Source organism: Scleropages formosus, chromosome 9 (genome assembly GCF_900964775.1).
Source record: "Scleropages formosus chromosome 9, fSclFor1.1, whole genome shotgun sequence".
Taxonomy (NCBI): Eukaryota; Metazoa; Chordata; class Actinopteri; order Osteoglossiformes; family Osteoglossidae; genus Scleropages; species Scleropages formosus.
In genome coordinates, this window is record NC_041814.1 from 10,801,564 (window position 1) to 10,826,175 (window position 24,612).

The 24,612-nt window shown below is 42.4% G+C and overlaps 1 protein-coding gene across 1 annotated transcript in view; it reads right to left on the bottom strand.

Annotated features, from left to right (window-relative positions):
* Window positions 1-24,612, bottom strand: part of negr1 (neuronal growth regulator 1) — a 181,758-nt gene that overhangs the window by 102,723 nt on the left and 54,423 nt on the right. Inside the window, exon 2 of the mRNA XM_018726847.1 lies at window positions 9,499-9,737. Within this exon, the coding sequence (XP_018582363.1) occupies window positions 9,499-9,737 (239 nt within the window). The remainder of the gene's footprint in view (window positions 1-9,498; window positions 9,738-24,612) is intronic.

Here is a 24,612-nt window from a genome sequence, read left to right on the forward strand (position 1 = left end):
GCTGTTTGTCATGGTATATGGCAGTTTCTTCATGTTTTGACATGGTGGCCGATCTCTGCAGACATCCCTGGCCAGTACATGACATCCTGGGGAGTTGCAGACATGAGTTGATGCCTAGATGTCCCGTGTGCACTCTTTTCTTCATCTCTCTTCTCAGGCTGTTTGGGCTGATGACATGGTAACTCCTCAGAATGACTCCGTCACTGACTGTTAGCTCCTCCTGATACGAGTGGTATGGACGCAGCCCTGGTATTATCTCATTCTTATTCTTCAGCCATCCTTTGAGGATCATTTCTCTTAGAGCTGGGAGAACTTAGTCACTTGCAGTGACGTCTTGTATGCATTCCATCAGTTTGCCACAAATGGGATATGTAGCGATGCTATGCACTACTTCTTTTCTGGTCGGTTTCAATGTGGGACCTCTTGAGAGCATGTCAGCTGCCGAGATTTCTTTGCTTGGTTTGTGGATTATTTCAGGTGAATAACTCTTTGCTCTCAAGAAGAGATTCTGGAGTCTTTTTGGGGCCTTGCTTAGCAGTTTTTTCCATGTAGTCACCAGTGGCTCATGGTCAGTGATTTCTTCCATATGTCTGACAAACATATACACACACACACACTTGCTGAAACCGTTTTTTCCCAACCAGGGTCGCGGCAAGCCAGAGCCTAACCCGGCAACATAGGGAATAAGGCTAGATGGGGAGGGGACACACCCAGGATGGGATGCCAGTCTGTCACAAGGCACCCCAAGCGTGACTCAAACCCCAGACCCACCAGAGAGCAGGACCCGGCCAAGCCCGCAGCGCCACTGCACCACCCACAACAAACATAGTGATAGAATTTTTCCAGTCTATAGACTGCAGGTAGCATCTCGTCCCTTATCTGAGCAAACCTCATCTTTGTTTCAGACAGAGACTGACTGGCGAATGTGATAGGTTTGCCATCTTGTAGTAGCACTGACCCCAGCCCATGCTCACTGGCATTGCTCTCAAGTGTCAGATTCTTCTTAGGGTCAGAGAACGCTAGGATGGGAGTCTTGCAGAGCATGGCCTTTATGTTTCTGAATGCAGGAATTCCATCAAGTAGTTAACCATCCCATTGAAACTTTTTAGCCCTGGGATGTTTCTTGGGACTGCCATGTTCATAATGGCCTTAACTTTGGCAGGATCAGCTTGTGGGCCTTCCACCGTCACCTTGTGGCCCATAAAACATATATGCTGCTTTGACAGTTATTCTGCAGTCTGCCATTATTCTTGGCATTGCCAGTGGCTGCACTCTCAGGATCTGGGTGCCAGGGAGAGTGCCAGACTTGCCATCGGACACATCTGAAAAGTCTCATGTGCTCACAGCTGCCACTCTTTCAAACTGTCCCTCACGCATCTTTATGAAACCCATTTTCTGGCTTGCCTTCAGGCTTAGTATTGGCTAGTATTTGTTCTTTGTTGTCACAGGCAATAAATTCAGCATTGTATTTCTTCCAATTCTTGGGATTCCACACTGTGACTCTGCACTTTCCAATGGCTTAATCCATATTAAGATTCCACATTCAAAGAGCATTATCATATGCTTCAATGTTCTTTGCATAATTTACAGGTAGAGAGTTGCAAGTTGCTCCTGTGTCAGTCTAGGACACAACTTCCTTTCTGTCAACAAACAGCCTGCACTTGATCTATTTTGCTTTTATTTCCTTCACGGTACAGATTATGTTGACCCACTCACTAGAGCTGCTGTCTTCGGGTGATGAGTAGCTGTCATGTTCCACCTTGTTTACCTTAGACCTGGGTTCTCTTTTTGTCTTTGTGGCATTTTTATGGCATACACTTTCAAGGTGGTTCCTTCCACTTGCAGACGGACAGGAATGGTAGGTGGATGTGTACCCTCTGAGGTGGGGAGAGGCAGAAGATATTCTGCGGCCGGAAATGGCCTCCTCCTTGCCCAAATGGACTACCATACCAGGTGTTCAAATGTGCACCAGATGTGCTGAAATTTTTGCGGAGGTTGATGGCTGCTGTGTGGAAGAAGGGGGTCATTCCAAAATCATGGCAAAGAGCGGGAGGGATTTTTATTCCTAAGAAGAAGGATCCTGTTGGGATAGGCCAGTTTAAGCCTATTAACCTTCTCAGTGTTGAAGGGAAAATTTTCTTCAGCGTTGTGGCAATGAGATTTGTGGCATACTTGAAGGCAAACAGGTTGATGCATACCTCCACGCAGGTGCTCAGGGTGCTTGGAGCACACCAGTATGATATGGCAGCAGATACAGATTGCCAAGAAGGAGAAAAGAAATCTCAGTGTGGTGTTTTTGGACTTGGCAAATGCTTTTGGGTCGGTTGCACACAGTTTGCTATGGGAGGCAATTCAGGTTTTTTTAGGTCCCAGAGAGTGTTACAAAGCTGGTGAAAGCCTACTTTGGGGATATTCAGTTTTGTTTTAGTACAAAAAGCTATACAACATCTTCATTGGTTGGAGGTTGGAATCATGGTTGGATGCAATTTCACCTTTGGTGTTCACAATAGAGGGGATGCAGTGGTGCAGTGGGTTGGACCAGGTCCTGCTCTCCGGTGGGTCTGGGGTTCGAGTCCCGCTTGGGGTGCCTTGCGATGGACTGGTATCCTGTACTGGGTGTCCCCCCCGCCCCAGCCATATGCCCTGAGTTGCCAGGTCAGGCTCCGGTTTCCCGTGACCCCGTATGGGACAAGCGGTTCAGAAAGTCTGTGTGTGTGTGTGCATGTTTGTTCACAATGATAATAGAAGTTATTATAAAGGCTTCCAAATGGGTTGTTGACAGTGAGAGGGTGTGGGATGGGATACATCTACCCCCTATTAAAGCATTTATGGATGACATGACGACAGTTATAGCTATGGCTCCTTGTACGCCTCGTTTCCTGTTTACCCCCTATTAGAGCATTCATGTTTGGCAGGGGTTCTTGAGAGCAAAAGTTTGTTTCAAACTGTCATGCGCTGCTTAACAATGTTTCACTTAATTACTGAGCACATATGAGAGAGGTCCAATAAGATTATGACGAAGATGAAAAATTCTTATCAACTAGTAACGTCAAAGCCATCGTAACATCATAGTGCAACATGTTACTCACATGTTCGTGGAGGTGCTGGTGTAAATAAACCTACTGTGCTGCCTGTCGTGTAAAAGTATAGCACATACAATTATGTACAATACATAATACTTGATAATGATAATAAACACATGTTACTGGTTTATATATTTACTATACTGTACTTTTTATTGGTATTTTACAGTGTACTCTTTCTACTTATAAAAAATAAGTTTACTGTAAAACAATATGCTGTGTTACGCCAGTAGCACCGTCATAAATCTTGTGTTTACTGTGTTTCTTGACTTCATTGAGGCTATACCGTCTAGGTAAGGGGGTGCGGTGGCGCAGTGGCGCAGTGGGTTGGACCGGATCCTGCTCTCCAGTGGGTCTGGGGTTTAAGTCCCGCTTGAGGTGCCTTGTGACGGACTGGCGTCCTGTCCTGGGTGTGTCCCCTCCCCCTCCGGCCTTACGCCCTGTGTTACCGGGTAGGCTCCGGTTCCCCGTGACCCTGTATGGGACAAGCGGTTCAGAATGTGTGTGTGTGTGTGTGTGTGTGTATACCGTCCAGGTTTGTTACACTCAATGATGTTCGCACAATGATGAAATCACCTAACAATGCATTTCTCAGAACATATCCCCATTGCTAAGCGATGCATGTCTGTAGCTGAGTTTGTGGAATGACTGTATTTGTAGAGGGTGAAGGGCATCTTACATGTGTGGAGGGGGGGTGAGCCTGGGATGCCAGACTGCACTGCTGAGCTTTCCTGAGGTGTCATGAACCTAATTCAATGAAACACCGATGAAGGGAAGTGCCCACTTGATAGCCTCAATGAAATATGCATGCTGGCAGCCTGTCGTTGATGTGGTAGTTGAGGGAGTCATGGAGATGTATGATGGTAATGCCAAATATTTTTCCTCTGTGGCTTCATGGTGAAGTTAGTTGGACTGGGTCCTTGTGTACAGTCGTTGTATATACTCATGGGGTGTAACATCTTGTCCTGTGTACGTTGAATGTGTACCTGTGTGTGGCAAAAGTACAAATGTTTGTATATGAACCTTTGCTTTCAGTAACTGGTGTGACCCGCCCGTGCAGCAAAAACTCCACCCAAATGTTTCCAGTAACTGTTGAACAGTACTGCACATCAGCTTGAGGGAATTTTAGCCCATTCCTCCTTATAGAATACCTTGAACTCAGGAATGCTGATGGGCTTACTTGCATGAACTGCCTGCTTCCACACCGTTTCTATAAGATTAAGGTTAGACTTAGCCATTCCAAAACATTAACTTTCTTCTGCATTAACCATTCTTTGGAAGAATGACTTGTGTGTGTAGGGTTGTTGACTTGCTGCATGACCCACTTTCTTTAGAGTTTCAGTTCACAGACAGATACCCTGACATTTGCCTGTAAAATTTGCTGGTTCAATTCAGAATTCAGGGGGGTGCGGGGGTACAGTGGTGCAGCCGGTTTGCTCAGGACCTGCTCTATGGTGGGTCTGGGGTTCAAGTCCTGCTTAGGGTGCCTTGCAGCAGACTGGCATCCCGTCCGGGGTATGTTCCCTACCCTCCAGCCTCACTCCCTGTGTTGCCGAATTTGGCTCTGGTTCGCCGCGACCCCACTTGGGACAAGCGATTGTAGACATTGTGTGTATGAATTCATAGTTCTGTCAATCATGACAAGCTGTCCTGGTCCAAAGGCAGTAAAGCAGACTCAAATCATGATACTGTCACCACCATGTGTCACAGATGGGATAAGGTTTTTATGCTGGAATGCAGCGTTAGCCGCAAAATGTTTCTCATCCAAGTCAAAAAGTTCTATTTTTGTCTCAGCTATGCATAGAACATTCTCCTAATAGCCTTTTGGCTTATCCATGTGCTCATTAGCAAACTGTAGATGGGCAGCAATGTTCTTTTTGGAGAGTTGTGGCTTTCTCCTTGCAACCCTGTCATGCACACCATTGCTGTTCAGTGTTCTCCTGATGGTGGACTCATGAACACTGACATTAGCCAATGCAAGTGAGGCCTTTAGTTTTTTAGACAATACCCTGGGTTTCTTTGTGACCTCCTGGACTATTACATGCCTTGCTCTTGGTGTGATCTTTGTTGGTTGACCACTCCTGGGGAGGGTAACAGAAGTGTGGAATTTCCTCCATTTGTACCCGATCTGCCTGATAGTGAAAACCCAGATTTCTTTTCTTTAAATAAGGCAGTGTCTCCCCCACTCACACCTGATTGTCGTCTCATTGATTGAGATAGGCAATTGTAACTTCCCTTTTAAATGAACTGAGAATCCTAGAGGTTCACATACTTTTGCCATACATATAAATGTAAAATTGGATTATTTTCCTTAATAAATAACTAAACAAGTATAATGTTTTTTTTGTCTCATTTGTTTACTTGGCTTCTTTTTATCTATTTTTAGGACTTGCTGAAAATCTGATCATGTTGTAGATAATATTTATGCAGAAATAGAGAGCATTCTACAGGGTTCACAAACTTTCAAGCACCACTGTACCTTGCCTGTGTCCAGTGCTTCTGGGAAGGGTTTTTCAATGTCCATTTTGGACACTAAAAGGTATTAGTCACTTATACTTGTTGTAGTTTACAGAAATTATATTAATTCAACATAACAGTACAAAGAAGAAAGCAAAGAAAAATATAAGAGCAAAAATCTGTCCATGTTGCATCATTTTATGTGATGCAACTTGCAGATATACTAGCTGATTTTAGTCACAAAGCCAGTTTGTCAAATGTAGTATTTTTCCCTTTAAAATAATGCAGTATGAAATTAGAAATTCATCACAATAAAGACACGAGAGTATGCTATTGTGATTATTTTCACGGTTGTGATGTGGTCTCCAGGTACAAGGCAGAGGCATGCAATGAAAAAGCAGTGTATTAGAAACAGCTATAAAGAGTTTCGGGCAGCATGTTGGAATTCAGTTTTGACCATGAGGTCAATTTAAATATGCTGAGGGTATGTTAATGTTGGAATAGAAGTATTAAGAACTGCTAGCATGTGTTTTTATCTTTAAACTAAAAATCTTTTAATACCGAAGAAGAAAGTTGACATTAGAAAAAATCTAAGAAATTATTTTTTAAATTTAAATTTAAAATTTAAATTATTTAAATTTTTACACAAATAACTCAAGAAATGTATTTTAACTGCAACAAAAAATGCCCCCCAAAAAAAAGAATTCCTATACTCCTTGCATTTTATCACACAATCCGAATTGTTTACACACATATATACGTATATCTATATGTGTGAATGTGTGTTTCTTAAAAACTGAGATTGTTGAGGATTTAAGACAAGAAAATACTAAGAAATATTAGAGAACTGGAACCTAATATTGCACCAGGGAGAATAACTCGGATCCTTGATGGCCATGGAATAGTAGTACATCATTGGAATATTGGGTAAAATTTATTCTTTAAAACTTGCAGAGAAGCCTGGAGATATGGTCTGCAGGACTGGCTGTTCTAACATTGATGGTGTTAGAAAAAAAGACTCTGTGGGAACTTCTGATCAATTACTATTTGTCTTTCTACAGTCAACTTAATTGATCTGTTCACACATTCCAAATTATATTGCATCTACTGAATACAATAGCCCACGCCATAAATAATTTACAATCACAAGGCTCCCCTTTAGACCTGGTGGCAGCATGCATTTTAAAAGTTCCCTAATTATGTTATTACAAGTTGTTCAGCTAATTAACCCCGCTGGGTAAATGAGCTTTTTCTCCCCATCGCATTTTGTGTACTCCAGTGTGATGAATCATACAGCTCAGTTATGGCTCATGGCAAACACCATCTGTCCCATGAGTCCAGCTATTGCATTTTAGGGAGACACATACATATTCCACCATCTATTCAGCCTTCCCAGGGGAACACCTGCATTGCATTATGGACCCTTATGGGGGGGAAAAAAAAAAAAACAATGAAGAAATTTGAAGATGACAGAGCAATCCTAGAAAATGAAAAAGCTTGCACTAGTAGCATGGTTGAGTAACGCTGTTTAATTTCTTATATTCTACTTTGGTAGCGCAGTGGGTTGGACCTCGTCCTGCTCTCCAGTGGGCCTGGGGTTTGAGTCCCGCTTGGGGTGCCTTGTGAGGGACTGGTGTCCTGTTCTGGGTGTGTCCCCTCCCCCTCATGCCCTGTGTTGCTGGGTTAGGCTCTGGCTCTCCATGGGACAAGCGGTTCAGGTGGGGTGTGTGTGTTCTTTGACTATTGAACTGAGTTCTGTTATGTTTTACTGTATCAGTGGTAGAGTCAACAATTATGAATGGTACCTTTCTATTCATAAAAAAAACATTAAAGAAACACTTCCAGATACACTAAAACATCTTTAACACAATAATAATAATAATAATAACGTAAGTACAGTATGTATAATAGAGACATAAAAACAGACAGTAAGAAGAAATGTTACGACAGTATTTCTATAAAAGAGAGAGCGAGAGAGAGAGAGAGAGAGAGAGAGAGAGAGAAGGATGTGAGAGAGTGTGTGTGTAGATATAAAAAACAATGTTTGTTTTCAAATGTTCATTGGTATTTCACCTTTTTCCAGTCACTTTAGTATTTCCAGTTTAGTTTCAACTGTGATCATTTTCCTTTTCTTTGATGCATCACCATTACTTGCATCACATTTAGCTTTGGTACCATGGTTACGAGGGTAAAAAAAAAAAAAAAATTAAAGCCAAATACAGTAACACACACAAGACACTGTTAACAGCAACATGGTCCATGTCATATTGAGCGGGCAGGGGACTGAGATGTGTACGTGTGGACCTAATTGCGAGATCTTTATTGTCGGTACACAAGGGAGTAGACGAGATTCGTAGTCGGGGACAGGCGTGGATCAGTCGATGTACAAATGTAGGTCTTGAAGAGAATCTGATGTCGTAGTAGAGGAGGTAATGCAAGTGTCAGGAACTGTGGACATCAGGAGGTGGAATGAGGGAGTGAGGAGAACGAGAGACTTGGAAGGATGGGTAGGTTGTCATGGGTTCATTCGTTAGCGCTGGTGAGACGGGTTTCTCAAATGAGATTTCACAACCACAGTGTGCAGGTGCGACTTCTTTATACCCTGCTGCTCTGATTTCGGGCAGGTGCAGACGTTCGGGTTAAGGTCGTGGGTGTGACAGTCCAACTGAAAAGAACCAAGTCTGTGTCCTACCTTGGGCTCATACGCCCACAAGCCAACGAACCGATGCAGATGTGCAATGTTTTTAGTTGCGTCGTAAAGTAGCGTCCGTTTGTTATTATGAAGCATTGTATGTAACTTGAATATTTAATTGTAGCATGCTGAGGTGGCCCAGGAAGGGGGCGGAGATGGGGGCAAAGCAACCACAGCTGGGGCTGATTAATTTCCCTATTTCTTCCCCGGCGCCCAGCAGTAGGGGGAAGAGACAGCGGGGGAGAGCAAATCCAGCGATAGAGAGACAGAGATGCACCTGAACCCGGAGATGGCGCCGGCTCCCAGCCCCCATGACCCGTACGAAGCCCCATCCTATCTGTTCCCTGGTCCCCCTTTTCCATCCCCTTCCTTCTCCCCCCACTAAGGGCAAATAAAACCCCTCACAAACGGGCACTGCACCTCTTGTCTCCTGCCTCATCTCTTACATTAATATAGTAACCTTTACAGAGGTATGGTTCATAAGTACGGGTTGTACGTAAGTTGGATGTTCGTAACCCGAGGACTGCCTGTACAATGTTTTTGTGCTTTAGTTTATGGGTATGATAAACAATAGCTAACAAACAAAAAAATACACACACACACACACACACACACACACACACACACACACACACACACACACACACACACATTTTCAGAACCGCTTGTCCCATATGGGGTCACGGGGAACCGGAGCCAACCCGGCAACACAGGGCGTAAGGCAGGAGGGGGAGGGGACACACCCAGGACGGGACGCCAGTCCGTCGTAAGGCACCCCAAGCGGGACTCAAACCCCAGACCCACCGGAGAGCAGGACTGTGGTCCAACCCACTGCGCCACCGCACCCCCCTACAAAAAAATAAATAAAAACCAAAATAACTTTAAAAAACACAAAATCAAGGAGTAAAGAACCTAAACTCATGGGACTGACTGCACAACAAGAGTTCTGAATGATGATGAATTAATTGATATCAATTAATTCATCATCATTCAGACTTATTATATTAGTATTAATTAAAAAAATCACACTGTTTCTCAAGGGAATACATGTTACAAACAACGTATATTTATTGCGAAGCACCTTTCTTTTCTTTGTGTGAAACTATTTCTTATGCATTTTCAAAAAGAAACAACTGCTTTTTCATTAAAATTTAGCAAAACTGGTAATGGTAAAATTCATCTTGAGTAAAAATATGTAAAAGGACTACTGTTGATAGGCCAACATTAACATGCATTGTAAATAAATGATCATGTAAAGGCACATACCTTTCACAGTTAACTGAATGTGCTTCGTTCGAGGGTTATGTTCATTTTGTACAGAACAGGTGTACTGGCCGTCATCAGTAACATCCACTTTCTTTATCTGGAGGCTGTATTCATGTTTATCACCAACGCCGGAAACAATGGAAACTCGAGGGTCTACTGACCACTTATCATCCCCTGCAAAAATTATGCTGGAGCGGTTTAACCAGGCCCCTTTTGACAATCCTTCCAGCAAGTAGCACCTAAAAAGCCAAAGAAGAAAAAAAAAAAGGAAATGGTTACAGAAGCAATGCAATGATTAGTCTGGTATAAATATATTTTGAAAGCCTTTTCTTCCTAAATAAAATGTGACAATGGCAACAATGGAACATTTAAATACATATATCTAGTATTTTTATTATGGACTTTTAATTACATCATACTGTTACCTATATGCAAAAATAATATTGCAATTACATTGCCTATTATCTATACACTAAAATAATATTGCAATTACATTGCCTATTATCTATGCACTAAAATAATATTGCAATTATTCCAAAATTCCAATAATGGATTAACATGCAGCTGTTATTTCCTGGTGCAGTATGATAGGCTGAATGTTTATGAATAGATTGAAAGAAAATATTAGAGCCACAAAATCATATAAATACATCAAATTTCCAAAATTAAGAACAGGGAATCCAACAATTTATTTAAATTGTTCCAGGTCACAAAAGCGTGGACTACAAAGGCCTGATTTCCTTTCTTCATCGATGCTTACCCAAGCTTCAATGAGACACAAGTCAACCTTAAAGCCTTATTAAAAGGAAACTGTGTTCCAGTGAATCACCATAGTGCAGAGGGGAAAAAAAAAAATTCTACATGTTTATTGCTCTACTCCTGAAAGAAAATCAGTTGTATACAAATTTATGTTTTCTTTCTTAAAAATGTTACATATTGAATTGATGAAAAGCATCATATGCAAAGAACTAAAACACAAAGTTTGAATGGTTAATTATAATTTGATTTTACTGAAATTTGTCATATTTTCCATGATTTGCTTTTTATTGCTGGATGATATTTTCCACTCTACTTCAATGAGTTAATCAGAAAAATCACATTCCTTAGCCAATTTCAAGTCAAAAAAATATAAAAAATCAGAAACTTGCAGACATCATTTATTAATTGTAAACTTGCTGCTCAGTGTGTCATATTAGACCATGTAAACACTGATGAAATATATTCGCTTTACCACCTATGCTTGCTTTATGTGTCTTTATTTTGAGCAATGTGGTCATTCAACGACTAAACGGCTCTGTAGGACTCAGTGGCTCAGCTCAAAGTATGTAACACCAAGCAACAGAAAATGGGTGACTACTGGGTGGAAGTATAAACCTCAACACAATAGCCTGGCAGAAGTTACCTGATTTCAAATTGCTGCAAAACCAATTCAAAATCTATTATTTATCTCTTTCCATACAGCATTTGCAGTTGCTGTATTGTCTTCAGTAGCTGAGTGATTTTGAAAAATTCTGCATGAATTATTTCCCTTGCTTTTTAAAAACATACCAAAGAAAATTATCCTGACTCTTGCTGATATAAGGTTATATAATGGATGATTGAAAAATACACCTTCTTCACACTTCAGTCCAGCAACAAAGGCTCTGGAAATGTTCTCAAAGCCCATTGCAGCCAAATCATGGTCTGATTGGATTCTTTAATCCTCCAACTTAACACAACCAATGGTGTTCAAACAAGCCTTCCTCCAGAAGCATTTTAAGACAAATACATCAGTATCTGAGGCATCCTGTTGGTAAAAATTAATCTAATCATTGTACTAACCCAAGAATCTCCAAGGGAAAATTTAATGAAATAATTGTACATTTTCAGATACTTGCTTTCTGAATGTCAGGCTCATAAGTTTTTATTTTCTTGTATTACAGGGTATGTGCATTCTGTTCATTTTTTGTAATTATGAAGAAGAAAAAAAATGGTGTGAACATGTTGAGCACATTCTATGAATCAAAAATGATTAAATACCATCATTAATTACAGTATGGCAGTCATTAAGCAAAGAAACTAATCTTTTTATCCAAACTCATTTAGGCATTTCATGAGAGAGCCATAATTATAGCTGAAGCACAGGTCTGACCCAGATTTTTCCTTTCTTTTGAAATTGTCTGTTCACTTGAATAGTTTACAGAAAGCAAAATTTTCTTGGAATGAGCGTTTGAAAAATTTTCTCACAGTTTATTGATTTATTCTGACACACATTAATATTGAAAGTTAAAGAGTTAAAAAGCATCATCAGGAACAAGACACTGTTTCGTTGTGAAGCAAAAAGACTTAGAAATATAAGAATTTTTACGGTATCAAAAGTGGCTGAGACACCTCTTCATATAATGCACTGCAACATTTCTAGAAAGATTTTTTTGTTTCTTAAAGGTTTCCCTGTTTCTTTTCCCTGGAAACCCATTTTCTTTTTTTTTTTTAGAGGTTTCCTAGACATGCTAGGCCTAATTTGTTAAACTGTGAAATAACTGTTATGTGGGGGACCACTATACAGTGGTATAAATGCCATTATTCTTTTGAGAAAAACACCCAGTAGACCCACAAACTTCCCCATATGCATCATTAAAGCATCAAAATGAAATGTTGCAAAAATACATTTTTGCCTACCTCTTAGGTTAAGAGTCTGGGAGTGATGATTGACGCAAGTCTGTCTTCCTCTCAGCACATTGAGGTACGACCTCTATAACATCTGTACGATCCATCCTTACCTCACAACTGACTCTACTGCGCAACTACTTGTACAGGCCATGGTGGCATCCCATCTGGACTACTGCAACTCTCTCTTGTGTGGCCTTCCCGCTACTGCCATCAAACTTCTACAGCTGATACAGAATGCTGGTGCTCGAGTTGTGTTTGACTTGGGGAAGCATTCCCATGTACAGTATCTCTACGACATTTCACGACATTTCGTCCCACTGTATGTCCACACATGTAGTGGAATGACAATAAAGCTCGACTCGACTCGACTCGACTCTCTACTCATTTCTCTGCACTAGCTTCCTGTAGCTGCCCGGATCAAATTTAAGACTCTGGTTATTGCTTACAAATGTATCAATAGAACTGCTCATAGCTATTTACAAGACTTGATCAACCGATCACCCCAACCAGATGTCATCTACTTCTGCTCGCTTGGTGGTCCCACGTACGAAAGGTAAAGCACAGAGATTCTCGGGTCTGGCTCCGTTGTGGTGGAACGAACTCCCCACTTGCTCAGAACCACTGAATCTCTATCCATATTTAAAAAGGGTCTTAAAACTCATCTCTTCCAGGCTCACTTCGCCCGTGATGTCTGAAGTTTATGTAAGGTGTAATTGTTCATGCCCGTAAAGTATACATGTTCATGATCATGTTCAGATCATGATCAAATCAATCCTTTACAGAGCCACTCCTGCAATGTAGCATAAATGTTTGTATGTATCTCAAAAAAAAAAAAAAAACAAATAAACTACTAGGAAGGTGATTAGGAATTGGCAATATTCTGGTAGAGTTTTATGCAGCTACTTTTGTGATGAACATTGGGGCATATGATGAAGGAAACTACCGAACTGTACTTAAAAATCACACATCTGTAGCTATGTGTCTTACTCCTAAAGTAATGCACAAATTGTATTTTCTGTAAGATGTATGTCGCTTTGGAGAAAAGTGTCCGCAAAATGAATAAATGCAAATGTAATGTTGTCATGCCCTCGGTTGGGCACTCATCACCTGCACCTGCCCGCGATCCCAGCAGCAGGCAATAAAAGGAGCTGCCTGTTACAGGACAGATCGCAGAACCTCGGTGCAATCGGACTCAGCAGTGCTGGACTGTCTCCACCACGCTGTCGTCACAAAAGAAACGCCTAGCGCAGCGCAGTCTGCTGCGCGGTGCCTCATTCCAGCACCTACATTGCATCAGGAGGGTCCCCGCCTGGCAACCCCGGAAAGGTATGATGGCTCACCCAAAAACTGCCAGCGCTTCTTGATGCAGTGCGAGCTAGTGTTTGCCAGCTTGCCACGGCTTTAGAAGGATGACAAGGTGAAAATAACTTACCTTATCTCCTTGCTTACGGGCCCGCTTGCCTCTGGGTTACGGCGGGTTGGAGGGAATGCCTCCAGATGTCTTACGAAGATTACCGGAAGAAATTCAAGGTGGTGCTTGATTATCCCTGGGCAAAAAAGGCAGCCAGCGATCGTTTTATTCGGATACAGCAGGGGAGGCGATCGGTAGTGGAGTATTCCCTCGAGTTTCGGACGCTGGCCGAACAAAGTGGGTGGAACGAGGCTGCGCTCCTTGCCAGTTTTCGGGCCGGGCTCCATCCCCAGATCCAGGCTGAGCTGATTTATCGAGGAGAGAAGTGGTCCCTTGACGGCTTCATTGAGGTAGCTGTAGCCATCGACAATCTGGCACGTGAGCAACATCTCCAGCCCTGGTGCCTGCCTCCTGCTGCGGTACCAGGCCCCAAGTTCCCAGAGCCGATGCAGGTCGGTCGTGGTCAACTGACTACAGAGGAACACCAATGCCGAATCTAGGAACGGCTATGCCTCTATTGCGGTGCATCAGGACATTTTCGGACCAACTGCCCAGTCCGACTCCCTCCAGAGCCATGTCAGGAGTCACAGGTCGGTGGTACACCCGGCACTCAATCTCATTTAGGCCTACCTATTAGCCTGGTTTGGGAGGGAGGCCAAGTAGAAACACGGGCGTTGGTAGACTCAGACGCAGCAGGGTGTTTTCTTGACCTCAGTTTTGTACACCACCACCACATACCAGTGGAACAATGTGATACGAGGATACGGGCTGCTCTGGACGGGCAACCAATAGGGACCAGGGTGGTGGAGTCGTGCACGCAGTCACTGCGAGTAACAGTTGGAGCATGTCACCAGGAGGACCTCGCTTTCTATGTCATCCGCACCCCGGAGTCACCGGTTATCCTGGGGTTCCTGTGGTTAGTTCAACGTGATCCTGTGTTCTGCTAGAGCTCCAGGGAGTTGGCTGCCTGGGGTCCACGTTGCCGATTGTCATGCTTCTCAATGCCTTGCAGGGCTACATCTATAGAAAGCCCTGAGGGTGCGCCCTCTGTACCCATCCCCCTGCAGTACAAAGACCTCGGTGAGGTCTTTAGTAAAGCACGCGCCGCGGCGCTCCCTCCGCATCGCCCTTGGGATTGCGCCATAGATCTGCTGCCAGGAACCACTCTCCCTCATGGTCGAATCTACCCCCTATCCTTACCCGAACACAAGGCCATGGAGGCTTATGTTACAGAGGCCATGAGTGCAGGCATCATATGCCCCTCGACCTCGCCCGCCTTGGCTGGATTTTTCTTTGTTGGAAAGAAAGACGGGAGTTACAGCCCTGCATAGATTACTGGGGTCTAAACGCAATCACCATTCACTATCCACACCCCTTGCCCTTGAGCACAGCAGCGCTCGAACGAGCGCAAAGAGCCACTTTATTCACAAAGTTAGACGTCCGCTGCACCTACAATCTCATTCGGATTCAAGAAGGAGATGAACGGAAGACTGCTTTTAGTACCACGATGGGGCACTATGAGTATCTCGTTATGCCTTTCGGTCTGTCAAACGCGCCTTCTGTCTTCCAAGCCTTTGTTAACCATGTATTGGGGAGCCTGCTCAATGAATGTACTGTTGTTTACCTGGATGACATCCTGATTTTCTCCCAGACCAGGGAGCAGCACATAAAGGATGTTCGGGCTGTGTTGACTCTGCTGTTACAGAACCAGCTGTTTGTTAAAGGGGAGAAGTGTCTTTTTCACCAGCTACAAGTATCTTTCCTGGGATATGTCCTGAACCGAGAGGGTATTGCCATGGACCCTGAGAAGCTCCGGCCAGTGTTGGAGTAGCTGCGACCAACCACCATCAAGGCCGTACAATGGTTTTTGGGGTTTGCTCATTTTTACAGGAGGTTCATTCGGGGTAACAGTACGGTAGCCGCACCTCTCACACCCCTCACTGCAGGGAAGGGGACACAGCGGACGTGGACCAAAGAGGCCCAACAGACATTCGATGACCTTTGAGCATAGTTCACATCAGCTCCCGTCCTTCGCCGCCCTGATCCTTCTCTCCCGTTTGTGGTAGAGGTGAATGCCTCCGTTGTAGGTGCCGGCACGGTGCTGTCCCAATGGCAGGGGAACCCGCCCAAGCGCCATCCATGTGTCTTTTTCTCCAGGAAATTCTCTCTCTCTCTCTCTCTCTCTCTCTCTCCGAACTATGACATCGAAAACTGTAAGTTACTGGCCCTCAAATTGGCACTGGAGGAGTGGCGCCATTGGTTAGAGGGGGCAGCCCATCCGTTCCTTGTCCTGACGGATCACTGTAATTTGGAGTATCTCCAGTCAGCCCGGCGTTTAAACCCTCGTCAGGCCTGTTGGGCCCTCTTTTTCACCTGCTTTAACTTTACAGTTTCCTACAGGCCTAGGTCCAAAAACATCAAGGTTGATGCGCTGTCTCATGTACATGACCCTGTCCCGACTCCTGGCCCACCAGAAACCATCCTACCCCAGAACTGCATCGTCACTCCGGTACAACGGCAGTTCTTCCAAGAGCTCCAGGCTGCTCAGGCCAACGAACCTGAACCCAAAAACAAACTGCAGGGAAGGGAATATGTCCCTGTTAGTACGTGTCCCTCTGTTTTACACTGGGCTCACGATTCCACAGAGGTAGGACACCCCGGTGCTCGTCGCACACTCACCCTCCTCCGGAAGAGGTTCTGGTGGCCCTCGATGTCCGATGACATACAGGAGTATGTTGGGGCTTGTGTTACGTGCACTCAAGCAAAGACACCAACACAGAAACCAGCCGGTCTCCTGGAGCTGCTACCGATCCCGTCCCATCCGTAATCCTATGTGGTCGTGGATTTCCTGGTGGACCTGCCCCCCTTGAAAGATAAGACCGTCATCCTGACACTGATGGACTGGTTCTCCAGAGCCTATTGCCTGATTACCGACGGCCTTCCAGATGGCCGAGGTCCTCTTCCAGCGGGTGTTCCAAATCTTCGGTCTCCCTGAAGACATAGTATCTGACCGTGGCCCACAATTCACCTCCAGGGTCTGGCAGGCGTTCTGGGACAGGCTCGTGAGTCTCACATCCAGATACCATCCACAGGACAACGGACAGGTAGAGAGAGTGCAACAAGACATCGGGCACTATCTCCGCAGTTACTGTTCCCAGAAAAAACATCTGTGGGCTCGCTTCCTACCGTGGGCCGAGTATGCCCACAACTCTCTATCACAGGAGTCTACTGGTACGTCACCCTTGCAGTGCGCCCTGGGTTAGTAACCAGCCTTGTTCCCCTTGCACTCTGGACAGAGCCAAGTCCCTGAGGTGGATGATTGGCACAGGCACAGTGGCGAGACCTGACAAGGAACACCTCCAGTACAGTAGCGCTAGGTATAAGACACAGGCTGACCGACGGTGTCACCATCTCGTCCTCCATCCAGGGCAGAGGGTTTGGCTGTCTACACGGGACCTTGAGGTACACCTTCCCTGAAAGAAACTGAGTCCCAGGTTCATTGGCCCATGTAAGATTCTACGTAGGGTCACCCCTGTCACTTACTGGCTCCTTCTGCCTCCGCAGATGAGGGCCAATCCAACATTCCATGTGTCCTTACTCAAACCATGCAGTACCTTTCTCCTCCATACCGCCAGTTGGGACCTGCCACCTCCTCTGGTGCAGGTAGACGGGGGCTCCGCCTACAAGGTGAAAGCCCTGCTCGACTCCTGCTGCCGACGGGGGGAACTGCAGTATTTGGTGGACTGGGAGGGCTACAGACCCGAGGAGCAGTTCTGGGTATTGGCCCATGACATCCTGGACCACGCACTTGTCTCTGATTTTCACAGGGACCATCCCGATCGGATGGCACCTCGCATGGGGTGGCTCCAGCTGCCCGTGGGGGGTGGGTACTGTCACACCCTCGGCTGTGCACTCATCACCTGCACCTGCCTGTGATCCCAGCAGCAGGCAATGAAAGGAGCTGCCTGTTACAGGACAGATCGTGGAACCTCCTTTAGATGTTGCTCTCCTATCGTCCCACGCTCCTTGCATTAACTTCTTTACTCTGACCCTTTCCTGTTCCAGAACCCCTCAGCATTTCCCTTGGCTCCCTGACCTTTGCTCTTGTCTCCCTGGCTCTGAATCCCGGATTACCCCTTTGGACGACGATCACGCCTCGACTGACCACTGCCTGTCCCCTGACCCCTGTTTTGTCTAGTCCTAAATAAAACCAGCACCTGCACTTGAGTCCGGTCTCCTCTCCTGTCTTTCAGGAAGCATGAAAAATGTATGCAAATTGCTTTATTTAGCAGTTTGGAGACAAGCATTGTGAACGTCATTTAAAGCAGACTGTTCTAAAATGGCATCAACCAGTACAGTGCATGATAAAGGAAAGCACATCACATAAAGCCACATCAGTCACATTACTTTCTATGAAATAAAATGTGTATAAAAAGTCATTGGGGGCATACGTATTGCTACTATACCAAACATTAATGAATGCCATGCCTTAAGATGGAAACATCGGGAGGCCAGGGGGCATGTGGCAGGGGATTATGTGGAGGTCCTGGGTTATAATCCATACTATCATTGTGGTGCTCTCGAGTAAGGTATTTACCCTGAATTTCTCTGGTAAAAATGATTCAGCTGTATAAATGTGTAAATAATTCTAAACAGTTCAGCATATAACCTCACTTCATAAGTTTCCTTGGACAAAGATGTCAACAAATTACAGACAACCAAACAATGAAACAAACAAATAATAAATTCTGCTGTTTGAATGAGTCTTCAGTTATAACGCGTTTAAAGAGGTCTGGACTTTAAAGCAGTCTACTGCAGTAATGGAGCTATAAACCAGTATTACGGGGAACACTGGGGTGACATCTTACACCTATACATTTTCTCATATCTGTGACATCTACTTTCATTTACCACTATATTGAATACCACTAGTTCTGCTGTGTGGGATACCATTCTGCAGATGATGAGTGTAGTTATAAGCAAGAAGAATTTTCCAGATACATTTACCAGGAACAATTTATGTTACTTTTACAATGTGCTACAACAGCATAAAAAGCAGAAGTGTGGTGATTATAAACTTCACTGAAGGTACAATATATTTTCTATGTATGCAAATCTTTTCAAATACCAAATACCACTTCATATTCAAACGTAATACAATAGATATGGTCCTTTTTGATGTGGATCAATGGGAAATGTAAAATGTTATTATAATACACCTGATATTTGTTATCAAAACGAGCTTGAAATAATTTTGTACGGATGAATTTTATGGGATATGAGGTGCAAAGGTATTTGTCATATGAGACATAACCTAGTATTGCCACTGAGGACATGAAGAGTTCAGTTTAGTGAGATAAATGGTAAGATAATTGTAAAATAAAATAGTAAAATGACTGTTTATTGTTAACTTGTTTTTAACATTAAAGATATTGTGTAAGCCATGTCCTTGGCAATGATGTCAAAAAGACTCTTGAAGCAGATGACAGAGATTTAAAAAAAAAAAAAAAAAAAAAATCGTACCACGTCACCACCAAAGAACTTGATGAAATTTCACCATACTAGTAAGCTCATTGTCACAACCACACTTGCACCTCAACCAGCAGCACCTGGCTCCAGTTAAAGCAGCTGGCTCTAGTTAAGCACCAGACTTTAGTTGGAACACTTGGTTGTAAAAGCCACCACTCAACCACTTCCCAGTTGTGGAATTTCTCTTGAGAGAACTGTCTCCTCTGTGCTCTCCAACTTACCTTGCCTTACGCATCCCACATCCTGTTCCCCATCGTTCCCCAGTCCTGCTCTACGACCCTCTGGTAATCGACCATTTGCTTTGTTCCCCGACCAGGATTTCAGCTACTCACTACCATTTTGCTTGCCTATCAACTGACCATTCGCCTATGGCCAACCATGAGAATAAGTCTGTTCCCTGAACATTGAATAATTGAATACAGGTAGTTCCGATTTACAATGATTCGACTTACGATTTTTTTGACTTTACAATGGTGAGCTAGCAATACACATTCATTAGAAACCGTACTTCAAAATTTGAATTTTGATTAAAAAAAGAAAAAAAAAAAAAAAAAACTTAAAGGAACAATACACACACATCAGAAAACCTTCATAAACCTAAAATCACTGTTCCAAAAAAAATTTATCTAGCTGAAAAGATGACCCACATAACTTGGCAGAGCAACAGCAAAACTACAGCAAATTCAGTTCTGAAACAGATCAAATACAGCAGTTGTGACAGTCAGTGCTGTAAGCCTTTGTGTTCATTCACGGAATAAAATTCCAAACCTTCCACTTTAAATAACAAAATGTTGATTTTTTTTGTTCTTTATATAATGGAAATAGGAAGCACAAATTATGCCAAGAACTGAATTATAGAACCAAGGTCATTTGGCTGAATGATACATTATTTCACACTATAAGCAAAAAGTTTTATTGAAAATTCTAAAGTGCCAATTGTATTTAGAAGCATTTTTATGTTTGTGTGTTCAGATTTTGGAAGATACTTGAAGACATACAGATATCTGGTTTGTTTTTATACTAAGACACAGTAAATAACAAGGTCATTGTTATATGTTAATATATTGCTATATGCTGAAGCAGAATTCAGATGAATAGGTGTATTAATATTTAACAGTGACTGCCGCAAATGTCTACACAAAAAAAAAAAAAAATGTACAGATGAAAAATCGGTGGGCAGTTAAAGGATTTTGCATTCTCTACTGTATCATCTTCTCCTCAATGATTCTTAAAATGCAAGGGGCCTCACACATAAAAAAGCATTTTAGTAATTTTTTATGTTTCTGGTATTCAAACAATACTACATTATACATCTGTGAAAGGAAATGGCAAGACTTGTTCAGAGTAAATATTAAACTTTGTATATATATATGGACAGTACTTACAGAGTCTGGGGCAGCTGGTAGTGTAGTGGTTAACGCTGTTAGAGCCGCTGCCTTTGGACCCACAGGTTACAGGTTTGAGCCTTACCTCCGGCTAAAGTACCCTTGAGCAAGGGATTTCATGTAAAAACAGTGAAATTGGTGTGACAAATTGTATTTCTGTTTGATTAATTAGTTTATAAAGAAAACCATCTTCTTAAAACTTATTTTTAAATGTTTTATTAAAAGTATTATTTTTAGAAGGGGTGCGGTGGCGCAGTGGGTTGGACCGCAGTCCTGCTCTCTGGTGGGTCTGGGGTTCGAGTCCCACTTGGGGTGCCTTGTGACGGACTGGCGTCCCGTCCTGGGTGTGTCCCCTTCCCCCTCCGGCCTTACGCCCTGTGTTGCCGGGTAGGCTCCGGTTCCCCGTGACCCCGTATGGGACAAGCGGTTCTGAAAATGTGTGTGTGTGTGTATTATTTTTACTTTTTGGTCTTCCAAAGCCACACTTGCAGAATGTATGCATTGGGTGAAAACAAAGACTTCAAAAGATAAAATCCAATTGCAACAAAACCCTTCTGAGGAACTTCCGATGTAGTAGAATCAGTCACCGATCAAATGTCAAAAATAAAGGTTCACTAGATGGAAATATGATATCACACGTGACGCATGGAAAAAAAAAAACAAAAAAATCTGCAGAAATTGGTTGTTCAACGAGCATAGCAAGTATTTTCTCTGTGGCTGATGCTTAAGAGCTAAGCTTGGAAAAAAAAAAACATCTCTGTACAGATTTACATCAGCAACATTTTCTTATGATAACTCCTCAATAAATTTTAATATGATGTATATTTGTTCAGATGGGGCAAAGAAAAACGCACGGAGAGCCTTGATTACAAACATTTATTGGAACACCAACATATAAGGAAATAATGCTCTTGGTCCGAGGACTCTGTTTCTTCAAGGAGCTACCTTTTAAGCCAGCCTGCCTGATGCCCCTCAGGTTTTTTCTCCTTTCCCACTTCCAAACACTGTCACCCCCCTTATAGTCCTCCCAGTGGTTGAACACTTAATTCAATTTTTTCCCACAATTCAGCTATTTGCAATATATACATTTTCCCGCTCAAACTCTCTGTAATGTGGGTCATTACAATATTTACTCACAACCCTAAAAGATTTCAGAACAGTAATTCACACAGTAAGGTAGTGTCTTTTAAAGTTTGTCTCATTTTGCAAACAATAAAAAAAAAAAAAACAGAAATATAATCATACCCTATACCTTGAAAAAAACTGTATCTGTGGCTTTGTGTCAGGATAAGATATACAAGTGTGTTTCCCTGGAACTTTGAAGAACAACATAACATAACTCTGCAATATGACTTGAGTGGTAAGCAAGGCTAAAGCAGTAACATCAAGCAAAGCAAGAATTTAGTTTGTCCTAAAATTGTGTTATGTGTTATTATTCATACTGTCTGTGCCTTCAACCACTCTGTATACATATACATTTACATTTATTCATTTAGCAGACACTTCTGTCCAAAACGACATGCATCTCAGCAAAAGTACAATTTATGCATTACGTTAAGAGAAAGAGACATAGCCGCAGACATGTAACTTTCAAGTAAACCTAATTTGTTACCTACCACTTGCTGCACCGAGGTTCATCGTTCAAGTAGGTATTGACTATACCTGTACTATAACTGTATTGGTATACACTATTATTGTAATGTAGTTCATACATATTTTGTATCTTGGCAAACAATTGCATGTTCATACTACTCTGCCACTGCCATCCATTATGTACCTAAAGACAATGGTAAACTAAGTACATAAAGCACATACATACATAAGCACATGTTCACATTACTACTTTTCTGGACCTTTTTTTTTCTGGTAAATACATAGGAAGTTCTGCTTAAATTCTATTACATTACTAAATTAATTAATTATACTTAATACATTTTACTTCTTTTTATATTCTCCTTTTTCAGTGTTGCAAGAACCACAGGAATTGCAGATCTCTATGGAAATGGATTTATTTCACATTATCCTTTTAGGCAAGCTCTCATTAATGTGTCTTAATTCACTGGCAACATGATGGAAAAGGTTGGTACACTTCCAGCAATTTTTCAAAAGAGGTAATGAATTCATGATGATACCTCCCAACTGATCCTCTGCCCAACTGCCCTGTATTCAAATATTGCCATTTCACTGTTCCTGTAGCAAGCTTTCCCTGTGTTAAAGTAATCCTATACTTACTGGGCTAACAGACTTAAAGTAAAAAAGATGGATTAGGGAAGTTTGGAGAATTACAATTAAAAGTGTGCACAAGAAAAGTAAGACAATATAGCAAGCACATGAATGTAGCAGTTAGTATTTTAACATTCTCAATTCATATGCTCTTATTTTACAAGTGTTTTTTCAGCCCAAGAATACCTTGAATAACTTGGCACTAATCACAATCATAGTATTTTATTGAGGATCATTAATCCTGTATAAGCCTATTAAAGATGAAGTGCACATAGTGGCCTTCCAAAGCAGAGAGCAAACAAAATATTCACTTTTACAATTGGATATATATTTTAATTCACATTTTCAACAGTTAACAGTGTTAAACAAGTAATAAATTAATTGCTTTCAATCAGGGAATAAACCTGATTTTTAATTTTTTTTTTTAAATTTTATTTTATTTAATTAAAAAATGCACATCAGTAGCTAGCTCTTTACTGTGCTGAGATTTCAGATACTTATTGTTATGCTGGGGGTGTGTGGCGGCATGGCGGGTTCAGCTGGTACCTGCTATGTGGGGGGGGTCTGGGGCTCAAGCCCTGCCTGGGATGCCTAGTGACGGACTGGCATCCCTTCCTGGGTATGTCCCCTCCCCGTTCGACCCTGCACCCTGTGTTACCGGGTAGGGTTCAGGTCGCCGTGACCCCACTTAGGACAAGCGGTTGTTGACGATGGATGGATGGATGGATGGATATTCTTATGCTTTCCAGTGAAATATTGAAATGCACAAATATTGATAACTGGGGATAGTCAAAATGGAACTGTCCACTAGACATCGACGCACAAATACTTATTATTTTAAAACAATTCAAATGATAGTATAATTTAATTATGTTATACATATAAATATATACATATATGGATATATACATACATATATACATACACTACATGCACTATATGTGTTCTATTGCTGTGAATTTCCTCAGTGGATACCTGCAGCAAGAAAAACATGAAAAAACAACTGGCAAGGCTCACCAATTAGAGCTTCGGGAGAAGAACCTCCCTTAGCCATCTGCCCTGTGTTCCCTCCACCATCAATTAGTGACTGTTAAAGTCATTACTGTGTAAGGCATCAAACAGCTAAGTCAGAGTGAAATTTGGCTTCTTTTGGAAAAAATATTACCTTAAAGCTCTTCCTATAATTGGGTGATCAATAGTATCACAATACTGAGGATACCTCATTGTTCCTGAGCTGTGAGTTTGGATGTAGGTTTAAAGCCAGCTCTTTCCATGTGCAGTTTGCATGTTGACCCCATGTTTCTATGGGTTTCCGCTCAGAGCCCATCAATGTGTTTTAAGTGAGCTGAGGGTTCTACATTGCTCTTAGAGTGTGTTAAATTGTTCTGTTATGTGGATGGGCAGATACTTGTGAGCACCTTAGTGTAGTGCATCTAACATTGTAAGACACTTTGGACAAAGTCATCAGCTAAACAACAACAACATCAATAATAATAATAATAATAATAATAATAATAATAATAATAATAATAATAGCATTCAGCAACATCACAACAATAGCAACACTGATAGCCCACCTGCTACATCCAAACCAGATCGCTAAGCTCCTCCACACCTTGCCGCTTGGTGGTTCCATGCGCAACAGGTCCAAAATCAAAAGCCCAGTTCTTGGTTCGAGCCCTAGTGTAGCAGAATGAGCTCTCTTTCTTGCATTTAGAAATGCTGAATCCCTCTCTATACTCAAGAAGTGTCTCAAAACCCATCATAAACTTTCACTAAGTTGTGTGTTAAAAGAATGTATTTGCTATGAATTCTATATGCAGCTTTTCTAGTAATGTATGCCAGCAAAATAGTGGTATTAAACTAATTGTACTTCATAATTCTTGTGTTTTTATCGCTATCTCACCATATTTTGTT